The 13,066-nt window shown below is 39.4% G+C and overlaps 1 protein-coding gene across 1 annotated transcript; it reads left to right on the top strand.

The window, feature by feature from the left end:
- Positions 1-200: 200 nt before the first annotated feature.
- Positions 201-12,936, top strand: LOC144728248 (uncharacterized). The gene is made up of 4 exons (XM_078607554.1): positions 201-429; positions 879-1,084; positions 10,221-12,381; positions 12,840-12,936. Exons 2-4 carry the CDS (start codon positions 1,012-1,014, stop codon positions 12,934-12,936), a joined length of 2,331 nt encoding a protein of 776 aa, XP_078463680.1. The 5' UTR covers positions 201-429; positions 879-1,011.
- Positions 12,937-13,066: the final 130 nt, after the last annotated feature.

Below are 13,066 nucleotides of genomic sequence, written 5' to 3'. Positions count from 1 at the left end.
TAGCGAAAAAAGTTGGACAATTTAACAAAGAAAATGACATTGCTACATTGAGTATTTGTTTAAAATGTGTTATAACTTAACTGTCAGTGTCTGCAATTTTCTTTGTAGGCAGAAGTGCAATCTGCAGGTGGTAAATAAACGTCAGTGTGACGTAACACATATAAGGAGGGTTCTAAATATACCTACGGCAGTTGCACTTGAGTATTTAGTTACACAAGAACAGGCTGCCACCTGCATGTTAATAAATCGACTAGGAAGGGTTTTTTTTTCCTTTGAAAGTAATAAATTGTAGTATCATTTAGCATTACGATTCCGTGTTCTGTTTTGGTTGGCTGAGATAAAATAATCATTGCCTTTGCTTCTTGGGTCCAAGATTTTTCGAGTTGTATCCAGCCCTCATCACTATCAGAAGAGGCTGCTGAGAAAACAGTTAAGTTTGGTCAATTTGTGAACGAACGCAATAGCTATCGATGGTGTTGATGATTAGAAGTATGCGCTCTATGCCAACGTGGCGAGATTATCTGCATTCATTAAATCGTAATGTTTATGTAGTATAACTTCTAGGATAAATTTTATGTTGGTTAATCTTGATAAATCTCTAACCAAAATGAAAGAATATATATTTACAGTGGGAATGTATAGCAAGGTGTTATCCTGTAATTGTTTGTATTATGTATGTTTATTGATAAAGTAGAATTATTGCCAAAGTAACGGGTGATCAGAAGGACATTGAGAGAGATTTTTATGTGATTTTCGTGAAACAGAAATGCTAATTTTCATATCACCATCGCTACTTTTGGCGTATATTTTTGTTAAATGTAGATTGTTGTTGTTGTATTCTGTCTAAATGCATGACGTTTCTTTTTTTTCCCCTCAAGAATACCGGCCAGCCGAACCTTCAGGAATTTCAATCCTCTCAGCAAAAGGAAAGAAAAAACTAGATTCCGGCCTTCCTTCAATTGGGGCTGAATGTCCTTTAAAGCAGCAAAAATTATACTCAGAAAATAACCGATGATGCAGCCCATTATGAGGCACGCCATCATATTGACACTTCTTGTTGTACGTATGGAAACTACAACTCCAGGTAAGTCGACTGCAAATGTTACTTGTATTCCTGAGGCACTTAAAGCTGCATGTATTCAACGTGTGCAATATTCATCGCTATACACCCCGTCATTACAAAAATCCTTTAACCAGAATATTTAGGACGATATCATGAATGTGTTTCTTCATATGAGTTATGATCGAAATCGGTTTGGTTATGCAAATTTAGGTAAAAAAAAGTACTGATTTGGTGGAAAATCGATATGGTTTGGTAAGGTAGGATTGTTTGTGGTATTGGATCTTGTAACATGATCAGTAATTTACTACGTTTATTATAAATCTACTTTTAGCAACAATCTGACTGACAGGTCACTTGACTTAACAATAATAATTTCAGAAAAGCGAATCGTGATCGAACATTGAATGAGCCAATCATCCCTTCAGGGTTGGCACAATGACTACAGTACCACTGTCGGAAGGTATTAGTTACTTCCCTTTATAAATCTTGCTTCAGGGTTTCCAATGACATCTAGTAATGCAACGATCCTGCTAATCCTGACTGCTAAGCATGTTTGGCTGCATAGGGTGCGAAACAAGTTCTACATAGTACATTTGATACTATGGGCATTGTAGTTAATAAGTGCAAAGGCGTTACCGATCATACTTTATCGAATTAAATAATCTGCACAGACAACACATCTTACAATACTCCTTCATTATTAAACTACATGTTTGTCGTACTGAACATACATACAGACCCAAAATGTCAAAACCGGTCCAGTGTTTACTTACTTAAATAACAATGCTGCTTGGTAATATTGTTCTAGAAATTCAGGAGGCTTATGGACTAAATTTGTGCTATCTGTAGACATAGAGCGTTGTTTATATTTGCATTTACCCATAATTTGCCATAGCAATGCATAATCAGTTTGTGTATGACATTTCCTTTAGCGTTGAATAGGGGGCCATAATCAGGCAGCATGTCGGTTAACAAGCCTTGACTGCTGATGAGATCTAGAAAGTCAAAACCAGTCCAGAGTTTGTGTGTGTTAAACTAATTTTGCTTGATAATGTTGGTCTGGAAAGCCAATCATCATCACGATTCATGGGCAGAAAGCCCGTAGGTGTCCCATGCACATTTCATCATTTGTTTCCACTTTCCTCTGTCTTGTGCCAATTTGCTCAAGTAGTGGCCACATCTTTCTGGTACCAATCTCTTCTTATGTAGTCGTAGAGCCATTCTCTGTTAGCAAGTCGTAATTTTCCCGTTGTCCGTCCTACATATGTGTCCAAATAGTGCCAGCTTCCTTCTCATTACTGCCTGCATAATCGTCAGGGTTTTCTTCTATGTCCGACCTTTTTAATTAAAAGGTATTTTAATTGGGGAGGCACAGCATTGAGTTCTGATTATATTTGCTCCAACGCAGCATGCTCCAGGGCGACGCATAATGCGTTTTATTACAACAAAATGGTCATTTGAAATTGGAGACATTTTAAACTGTGATATCAATACCCAAATCGGACAAGTCAAAGGCAAACGTTTATCCTAGGGACCACATCACCCGGAATGTTCCCGATCTCATATTTGAGTCTGATTTGGAAACCCCTCTTTATTTAAACTGAACCTTCCCTCTTTAGTTTGGTCGGTTGTCCTGGTTCTGTTTTTGTTTCCTGCTTTCCATGCATTGCACATTGGGATCCAATGATTGAATGCGCATGATACATTTGAATTATTATTATAGGAGTAAGGCAGCAGGGTTGAGTCACATTACAAATTCTGTTTCCCACCCTGCCGCTGAAACAATAAATCACGTCTTAATATCATCCAGACTTCATTACTGTCATTCTCATTCGTATATGGTCTTCCTGAGTTTCCTTCCACCATATTCAGTATGTTCAAAATGCTGCTGTATAAACATCATCACATTACTCCCCATGTTGTGTTCCCTTGATAGCCTTCCCATTCACTCTCAAGTCAAGTTTAAAGTCGCACTTGCTGTTTACAAAACTCTGCATGGACTGGACCCTGCTTATCTTTACCCTCTTATTTTTACCTAATCCCTTTCCCGAGCCGCTTCTTTCATCTGGCCTCGAGTGGCTCACTCCACCCAACATAAAGTGCAAACGCGTGGGCGGACGAGCGCTGACTTTCGCAACTCCCACAGTCCGGAATGCACTCCCACTACACACTCGTCAGATAAATTCCGTTTTATAGTTCCAATCTCAGTTTAAACATTCTCTTCAACCTGTATCCATTTGATCACGAAGATAGTGCTTCAGGGGTTTTATTTGGTTGAAGAGGTCAAAGTCGATTGCCACTGTCAGACATGTGAGCTCCCTACTGGCTCAGGTGCCTTGGCTCGTCCATAAGAGTAAATGTTGTGGGTTTACTCTTCAACACACCGGTGTGCTGCACTGGTAACGAATTGGCATATGTTGCTGACGTGACAAACATTGCTAATTGGCTGTGTCGGGTGGTGGCGGGTTTAACGACATATTTATAGAATCTAACTCAAAAAACGTTATCATGGATAATATTGGTCACGAAAGCCTACGTGTTAAACTAACTTTTTTGGCATACTCTTTCGTTATTTCGGTAAAGTCATGTAGGTATAAAATAAATGTAATTGATAAAATCAAATTAATATAATTTATAACATAATTTGTTTTTATTGCATATTCTACCTACGTGACTTTACCGAAAGAGCCAAAGAGTATGGATCCCTGCAGTCACGAAAACTTCAAATCTAGATTTTACTTTTTTGGCTTGGGTGGGGCGTCGGTCAATGGATTTGACGCTCATGGCTGGTGTAGGAGCTGAGACTTCGCCCAGGTCATCATGATAAAAAAAAACATGTTGTCCTCTATGCAACGACCCATTCCAACAGGACCATGCAAGATACGACTGTGGGGCCCTCTCTCCTTTCTCCTGACTCACTTTTAGTGAAATAGCTACGGATGGATTTTTTAACCAGTATACAATGATATGTAGGCTCTAACTATACTGTGTATGTTATTGTTCTACTTTAAATATATATTTTCTTAACATGTTTACTTGTTGATCTGTTGATTCGGTACCCTCCACCCTCGTAACAGCGCCACATACCCCCCCCCCCCCCCGCATAGTTGCGACCCTGCTTGTATGTATTCATTTGTTTGCATACCTTTTGGTGAATTTTTTAAAATATATTTCTGCACTTAGGGGCCGTCCATAAATGACGTCACGCATCTAGGGGGGGGGGTCAGACATTTGTGACGATGTGTGACGAGGGGGGGGAGGGGGTGAGAAATGTGACGTCACATTAAAATGCGCAACTTTAAATAAATATAGACAACACGTCCTACTTAATTAAATAGACGTTTTAATAAATGTTTTCTCAGAGTGCAGCGGCACATTAAATATGCACTACAATGGCAATAGTTGAAAGCTATTTTAAGCATGTTTTATATATTTGGGGTGGGGGGGGCAGAGCTTTGTGACGTTATATTTGAGGGGGGTCTGATTTTTTGTGACGCCGTGTGACGATGGGGGGGACGGCCCCTTAGAAAACCTTGTTCGGGGATTAGTGCCTTCTTTCTGCATATATTGTACAAAGTTTAAAGAGGTAATTGTATGAATGACGAGATTTAATTTTATTATGTTAGTATTTGAATGAAAGAAAGCCACCGACTACCAGATGTTGTAGGCTTGGGGTCTTTCATGGCCAGGAGGTAGCTGCACAACTATCGATTGAATTTCGATTTAAAACTTTCGTGACTGCAGGGATTCATCTTCTTGGTTCTTTCGGTAAAGTCACGTAGAAGGGAAATAATAAAATAATAAAAATATAACATTATAAAATACAATTCTCACGACGTTTCGGCCACAACGCAAGCAGCCGTCCTCAGGTGAAGAACAGGTCTGTCGGAAAGACAGCATCTGAATGACAGCACTGTTCTTCACCTGAGGACGGCTGCTTGCGTTGTGGCCGAAACATCGTGAGAATTGTATGTTATTATGTTTTATTTTATTATTTTTTATTTCACTTCTACGTGACTTTATCGATTGAATCGCACTGTGTGGAGCTTTGCATGTTAAGCGGCGCTTGCATGTGTATGGGGGTTCTCCCGGGCACGCTGGTTGCTTGCCACAGGCCCACACTCTCGTTCATGTAATTGGCCAAACACCCAAATGTTGCAAGACTCCCGGCAAACGTTTCTTGAAACTCAGAGACGCTTTCCGAGGTGAAGAGACATTTTATTTTTTTAGTGTCTTCGGATTGGGGATGTAAATTTGAATGTCATCAGCATGACAATGGAAGCTCAGACCGAGTTTGCAGTAACACATCGCCAAGTGGGGTCATATAATTACACTAAACAGCAGTGGGCCGAGGACGAAGTCCTGAGGCACACCAAAGGGAACAGAACGTGTTTCAGATCATTGCCCTCCAAGGCTGACAAACTGATTTCGATCGAAAAGGTGGAAAGTGAACCAGTGGAAGGCAATGCCAGAAATCCCCATGCAGCCTCCCGATCGCTCGAGCAGGACGGGGACAGTGTCGAAGCACTCAAGTCCAAATGGACAAGAATGCTAGGTAGGCCTGTATTTACAGCAACTAACACATAATTCATGACCTTCACCAGGGCTGCTTCCGCACTCCAACGAGGCATGAAACCAGACTAAAAGGATTTATTAGATCACTGACAAGCAAGTAGTGTTGGAGCTGCATGACGACAGCACACTCTAGGACCTTGAAGAGATAAGGCAGATTTGAGATGAGACGATAATGACTGATGACCTCCGGATCAAGGCCAGGGCTTCTTAAGCAGCGGGGTAACAGCAGCACATTTGAAGAGCGATGGGGACAGTACCGGAATGGGGAGAATTGTGAAGAAGATTAGTGATGAGCACAGCAAGAGATGGAAGGTTGGCACGGATGATCTTCAAAAGAAAATAATCCAGAGGCCAGTAATTGGGCCGGGATCTAGCTACCAGTGATGAAACCTCAGACGTATGTGTGTACATATGTTGAACTTCTTTCGAACCGCGCATCGCCAAACGTGCTAATCGGAGGTGCGAATCGTGCTCGTTGGAGATGCAGACAAGTAAAGTTCTGGAAATAGAGATATGATAAAGAATTGGAGTGGGAACAGAGATTTAATGGCGAGATGGATAGCCTTGATTTATTTCTTTATAAAATAACTGAAAAAACTGGTCAGCTTGTAATTCATTACTCGGAGAGAAAGAAGGGGGAAATGATGAATGGAGAAGCCTATGAACAGGGGCTGGGAAGGGAGCTGGACATGCGGCTCGCCATGAGGAATCTTAGGGGCTGGAGCCGGAAGCGATATGTAGTCACGTACCATTTGGCATATGCGCCCACATGTAATCTGTTCTTAAATTTATTTTCATACTCTGCAAGAGTAAGAAAAAAAGTATTTAAAAAATTACGGTCAATATCATATAAGTAAGTTGGCTTGAGCAGGGACATGTGCTAAAAATGGATGATCGCTGGTGGTCGAGTCTAATGATGGATTATCATCTAAAGGAGAGGACACACAGAAGAGATGGAGTAAAGAATTCCGCGCGTAAGTGGGTGTGAGATGAATCGTTAGATTGGATGATTGTGAGGGGTGGCAACGGCTTAGGGAGGCCTTTATCCAGCAGTGGACTAATCACAAAGGATTAGGTTGATAATTGTAAATGTTGCGTATATGTACATTTGTGTAGATAACCTATATCAACAATAATCCCATCATCAGCGACTTTATTTCATAAGATGAGGCAACAAGTGGCCTGGGTCAAAAAATAGCAGCAGTACAATGTAGTTCTGACATTTAGAGCTAAACCAGAATTTCATATCAAGGATAAGTTTTATTTAAATTTAAGAGTAAAACTATGGAATACATATCAGAAACATTAAAAATACATTCACGTAATATATTAAATAATGCTTATGAAATGCAATCATGAAACAAGGTGCACACACAACTTATATGAGATAGACGTGATTAAACAGTGCACTCAAACTTAAAAAATAAATACTTTTAGTTTTTTACACGAGATCGATTTTTAGTGGGAACTGAAGTGAACTGCAAAAGGGACACCAGATGGTTTTTCCCGAACCTGGTGTAAAATGTTTGCGCACAGGAAATCGAATTTTAGTAAATCTAAAATGACAAGCATAGACATTTAGTATAAGAAAAACGATAAAATATAAGACAGAGCTCACGGTTTTCTACATCTTGAAATGCAGTCACATTTAGACCATGCATATTTTACAGATGATCATTTTGTATGGCCTTCTTCTTCTTTCGCATGGCTAATGTAGATGGAGAGCAACAACTACAATTTAACTTGCAGGCGATCAAACCAGATAACCGCATCAGGAGCAGCGGAGTGTATATCGCTGTGATGTCTCCTTCGTATTTGTGAATTGGGGCATTACGTCGTTATACATTGTATGCGGTCCGTTCTGGATGACCACAGTCGCACACTGCCAGAGAGTTTTGACATTTCCATTTGTGCATCAGGTATCCGCATTTGCCATGGTTTGTGCAGTGGATGCGATTTATGGTGGACCATGAGCTTAGTGGTAGATAAAACAAAGGAATCGTGTATAGCCAATGCAGAGCAACGATTATAGATTCAGTTCTGAGTGATTTGGCCATCAGTTGCTTTGAGAGTCGGTGCATTGCCTTAAAAAAAAATTTTGGGGGGAGGTGCGAAGTTTTGGTTCATCATTTAGTGTCCGTAGCCGCAGTTGCACACGGTAAAGTAATTTATTTTCCACTAGTACATTAGGTATATGCATCTTCAATGGTTAAGTGCTGCTCATTGTTGTCGTGGATGATGGAAGCCAGGAAGATGTTTGTTGCGCTATATTGTTCGTGATTTATTTGAAGACAAACGTAGATCAATGTAGGATTACCCACTGGGATAGAGGTTACCTGCTTTAGAGTAGGCTCACAATGATAAAACAAAGCAACCCTTGATTAGAACAGAACAGCAAGGCATAATGGAAAACAGGGTCTAAGCTATTCAGAGCTACGCTATGAGTGTATTTATGAATCTCAGTGTCATTGTCAAGTATATATCTGCATATTCATCATTCATGGTCATGCAAATGTTATGTAGAGTTTAAAAACGGTATTACCACCAATGTCTTTAACACATAACTGAATATATAGTGAGAACGAACTTTCATGGCCCTTTAGAGAAAACTGCTTGTGTTGCGATCGAAACGTCGTGGGGTTTTTTGCCTTTAATTTAGATTTTTGTTTTCTATCTACATGACTTTACCGAAAGAACCAAGAATAAGAATTCCTGCAGCCACGAAAGTTTTAAGTCTACAATGTTAATATTTGGAGTTGGATATACAATGCGGAGTTGTAAAAAACGAACTGTAACAACTCTAAAACGCTTCCATTCAGCCGGGTCATATGAACCTTATGGCGGTACCCCGGGGGGTACCATCGTACCCTGGCTCTCGCATCATGTCCCTGATGCAGTCATTTTTAGTCTGTTGATGGTCGGCGATGCGGCAATCGACTCATCTCGACGAGCTGTACACGATACACTATTCAAAGTTTAATTTTCCGATAACTGATTTTTTATGCTAATGTTTGGCGTTTCGACATCGCGGAGTAGCACTGATTTCGAATTGATTGATACCCCAGTCGCGGAGTTAAGTACACCCCTGGAAAAAATAGTGTCCCAGAAATAAAATATTTAATTGCTTCGGCCCATTTTGTATTATTTGGTACCCCGGGGTACCGCCGTAAGGATCATATACTCCACTTCCATTATCATCATCCTCGGCCCTAAGTTATCACAATCTCTTCCAATTCTATGATGTAACAATCCTCTTAGCACTTGCACACAAGCTGATAACGAAGAATCAATTTCACTCAATTTAGTATTACATCTTCACTCTTTAATATAATATAGCGTACATTTATTGAACACCACTGAATGTTTACTGCTCATACGGATGTTGTTATGATGTCACTGCTCAAGCCATAACGCTTAAACGTGATCAAGACCTGGCCAGGCAATGACTGAGCAGAGGTTTCTTAAATTTGTATTGCATAAAACAAGAGATTGTGATGAAGGTTACTTTAATATGCTGCTTAGCTTATAATTACGTGAATTTTTTTCATTGAAATCACATTGCGCATATGTGCATTTTTTTAAACTTTTATTGAACTTCAATATTTGTGAAATAAAAATGAGATACAATCCTCAAAGATGAGTCTGCATTTGGGACAGAACTTAAACCACAAATTTCAGTGTCTAATATCTGTTCTTTTCTTTTACAATAAACATTGTAAATTGGTGGCTGTAAAACATATTTATTTAGATTTTATGATGGTGGCTTTGGTCTGTGTATACGAATAGTTTAATTTCAGCAAAAAAAAATGTTTCTTTTTAATTCAGAAATTCAGCTTTACAAAGGCACATGGGCAATCCCTGAGTCTTCTGATTTCGTAACACTTTCTGTATTATTTAAATTGATGATATGCCATGTCAGTAAATTGTGATCCACATATAATCAGGATTTGTTTAAAGTAAGGGCCACAGTTAACTGAAATTAGAGGTTCTTTTCTAAAACAACGAATGGGTGAAATGAAATAGCAACTAATCTTTGAATAAATAGTCCTTCTAGATTAGTGTAGGCCACTGCAAAAAATAAATTGTAAATATAAATGTCATAATCTGGATCAATTTAGACTTCGCTTAGTCTCATTAGCAGGTTACGATCACTTAAAGCAATGTTACATTATGGGCAAGAGCCATTGATAAATTCTGTGGAGCACACAAAAAATTATTTTAAAAAAAAGTAGAAAAAGGCTCAATTTAAAAAGCAGCTGGCTCAGAAAAAACATTACGAATAATGATGTTGTTTTTCGAACAAGATATTCCAGAATTAAGTATATTTTTTATTGTCATTAACCTGAATATCATGGAATAACTGTTGGGTCGTTGTAATCTAAATGTGTGATGTGAATAACAAAAGTTATGTGGGGTCATTAAATAACTATGAGCAAAAATGGTAATTTATGAGGGACAATAAAATTACAGTTATGTTCAGAACTCACTTTTTTATCAACTGTTTTCAAGTAATATTAGCTTTAAAAGGTTCAGGATTAACACAGTGTGAAATTATTATTTGAAACGTATTTCTAATCAACAGATTCAACTATAACAACGTCAAAATCTGAGACAACACAATTTTCTTCAACTTCAAAAGATCCATCAACTATATCTGCTAAATCAACAACAATTGCATCTTCTACCCTGTCAAATATAGCTTCCTCACCATCATCGGAAACTACAGAAATGACTTCCTCTACTCCTGTTGGGTCCACATTAGGAGACACGACACAAATTAAGTCTACATCTGATATTCCGTCCTCCCCACAAGCTATACCAACCACAACTTTATTGAAATCCACAACGGTAATTCAAACAGAATCTACTACATCTATATGGACTTCTGTTCCGTCCACAGCTGCTGAAACAATTTCAATTATGTCCACATTGGCAACTGAAAGTACAACATTCATCACAACACCACTGGAAACGACTCAGTCAAATATTCCATCCACATCTTCTGAGACAACACAATTATCCTCAACCTCAGAAGTTCCAACGACTACATCTGCTGAATCAACACCAATTGCATCTTCTACCACATCAAATATCCCTTCCACACCATCATCGGAAACTACAGAAATTGCTTCCTCTACTCCTGTTGGGTCCACATTAGGAAACACGACACAAATTACGTCTTCATCTGACATTCCGTCCTCCTCAGAAGTTATACCAACCACAACTTCATTGGAATCCACAAAAGTAACTCAAACGGAATCTACTACATTTCTATGGACTTCTGTTCCATCAACAGCTGCTGAAACAACTTCAATAGGTTCCACATTGTCAACTGAAAGTACAACATTGCTCATCACAACACCACTGGAAACGACTCAGTCGAATATTCCATCCACATCTTCTGAGACAACACAATTTTCCTCAACCTCAGAAGTTCCATTGACTACTTCTGCTGAATCAATACCAATTGCATCTTCTACCGCATCAAATATCCCTTCCACACCATCATCAGAAACTACAGAAATGACTTCCTCTACTCCTGTTGGGTCCACATTAGGAGACACGACACAAATTACGTCTACATCTGATATTCCGTCCTCCTCAGAAGTTATACCAACCACAACTTCATTGGAATCCACAACGGTAATTCAAACGGAATCTACTACATTTCTATGGACTTCTGTTCCATCCACAGCTGCTGAAACAACTTCAATAGAGTCCACATTGGCAACCGAAAGTACAACATTGTTAATCACAACACCACTGGAAACGACTCAGTCGAATATACCATCCACATCTTCTGAGACAAAACAATTATCCTCAACCTCAGAAGTTGCAACGACTACATCTGATGAATCAACACCAATTGCATCTTCTACCACATCAAATATCCCATCTACACCATCATCGGAAACTACAGAAATGACTTCCTCTACTCCTGTTGGGTCCACATTAGGAGACACGACAAAAATTACGTCTACATCTGATATTCCGTCCTCCTCACAAGTTATACCAACCACAACTTCATTGGAATCCACAACAGTAACTCAAACAGAATCTACTGCAACTCCATGGACTTCTGTTCCTTCCACAGCTGCTGAAACAACTTCAATAGTGTCCACATTGGCAACTGAAAGTACAACATTGTTCATAACAACACCACTGGAAACGACTCAGTCGAATATTCCATCTACATCTTCAGAGACAACACAATTTTCCTCAACCTCAGAAGTTCCATTGACTACATCTGATGAATCAACACCGATTGCATCTTCTACCACATCAAATATCCCTTCCACACCGTCATTGGAAACTACAGAAATGACTTCCTCTGCTCCTGTTGGTTCCACATTAGGAGACACGACACAAATTACATCTACATCTGATATTACGACCTCCTCACAAGTTATACCAACCACAACTTCATTGGAATCTACAACAGTAACTCAAACGGAATCAACTACATCTCCATTGACTTCTGTTCCGTCCACAGCTGCTGAAACAACTTCAATAGGTTCCACATTGTCAACCGAAAGTACAACATTGTTCATCACAACACCACTGGAAACAACTCAGTCAAATATTCCATCCACATCTTCTGAGACAACACAATTTTCCTCAACCTCAGAAGTTCCAACGACTACATCTGATGAATCAACACCAATTGCATCTTCTACCACATCAAATATCCCTTCTACACCATCATCGGAAACTACAGAAATGACTTCCTCTACTCCTGTTGGGTCCACATTAGGAGACATGACACAAATTACGTCTACATCTGATATTCCGTCCTCCTCACAAGTTATACCAACCACAACTTCATTGAAATCCACAACAGTAACTCAAACAGAATCTACTGCAACTCCATGGACTTATGTTCCTTCCACAGCTGCTGAAACAACTTCATTAGTGTCCACATTGGCAACTGAAAGTACAACATTGTTCATCACAACACCACTGGAAACGACTCAGTCGAATATTCCATCTACATCTTCAAAGACAACACAATTTTTCTCAACCTCAGAAGTTCCATTAACTACATCTGATGAATCAACACCAATTGCATCTTCTACCACATCAAATATCCCTTCCACGCCATCATCAGAAACTACAGAAATTGCTTCCTCTACTCCTGTTGGGTCCACATTAGGAGACACGACACAAATTACGTCTACATCTGATATTCCGTCCTCCTCAGAAGTTATACCAACCACAACTTCATTGGAATCCACAACGGTAATTCAAACGGAATCTACTACATCTCTATGGACTTCTGTTCCATCCACAGCTGCTGAAACAACTTCAATAGAGTCCACATTGGCAACCGAAAGTACAACATTGTTAATCACAACACCACTGGAAACGACTCAGTCGAATATACCATCCACATCTTCTGAGACAACACAATTATCCTCAACCTCAGAA

Source organism: Lampetra planeri, chromosome 28 (genome assembly GCF_965212315.1).
Source record: "Lampetra planeri chromosome 28, kcLamPlan1.2.h2, whole genome shotgun sequence".
NCBI classification, from domain to species: domain Eukaryota; kingdom Metazoa; phylum Chordata; class Hyperoartia; order Petromyzontiformes; family Petromyzontidae; genus Lampetra; species Lampetra planeri.
The sequence above is the reverse complement of the archived record's forward strand: the minus strand, read 5'-3'. Positions and strand labels throughout refer to the sequence as shown.

Coding starts and splice junctions, on each gene's coding strand:
- LOC144728248 (XM_078607554.1), top strand. CDS start 1,012: ATGATGCAGCCCATTATGAGGCACGCCATCATATTGACACTTCTTGTT. Junction 1,085..10,220: donor TATGGAAACTACAACTCCAG/GTAAGTCGACTG, acceptor TCTAATCAACAG/ATTCAACTATAACAACGTCA. Junction 12,382..12,839: donor ACTTCCTCTACTCCTGTTGG/GTCCACATTAGG, acceptor CGTCCTCCTCAG/AAGTTATACCAACCACAACT.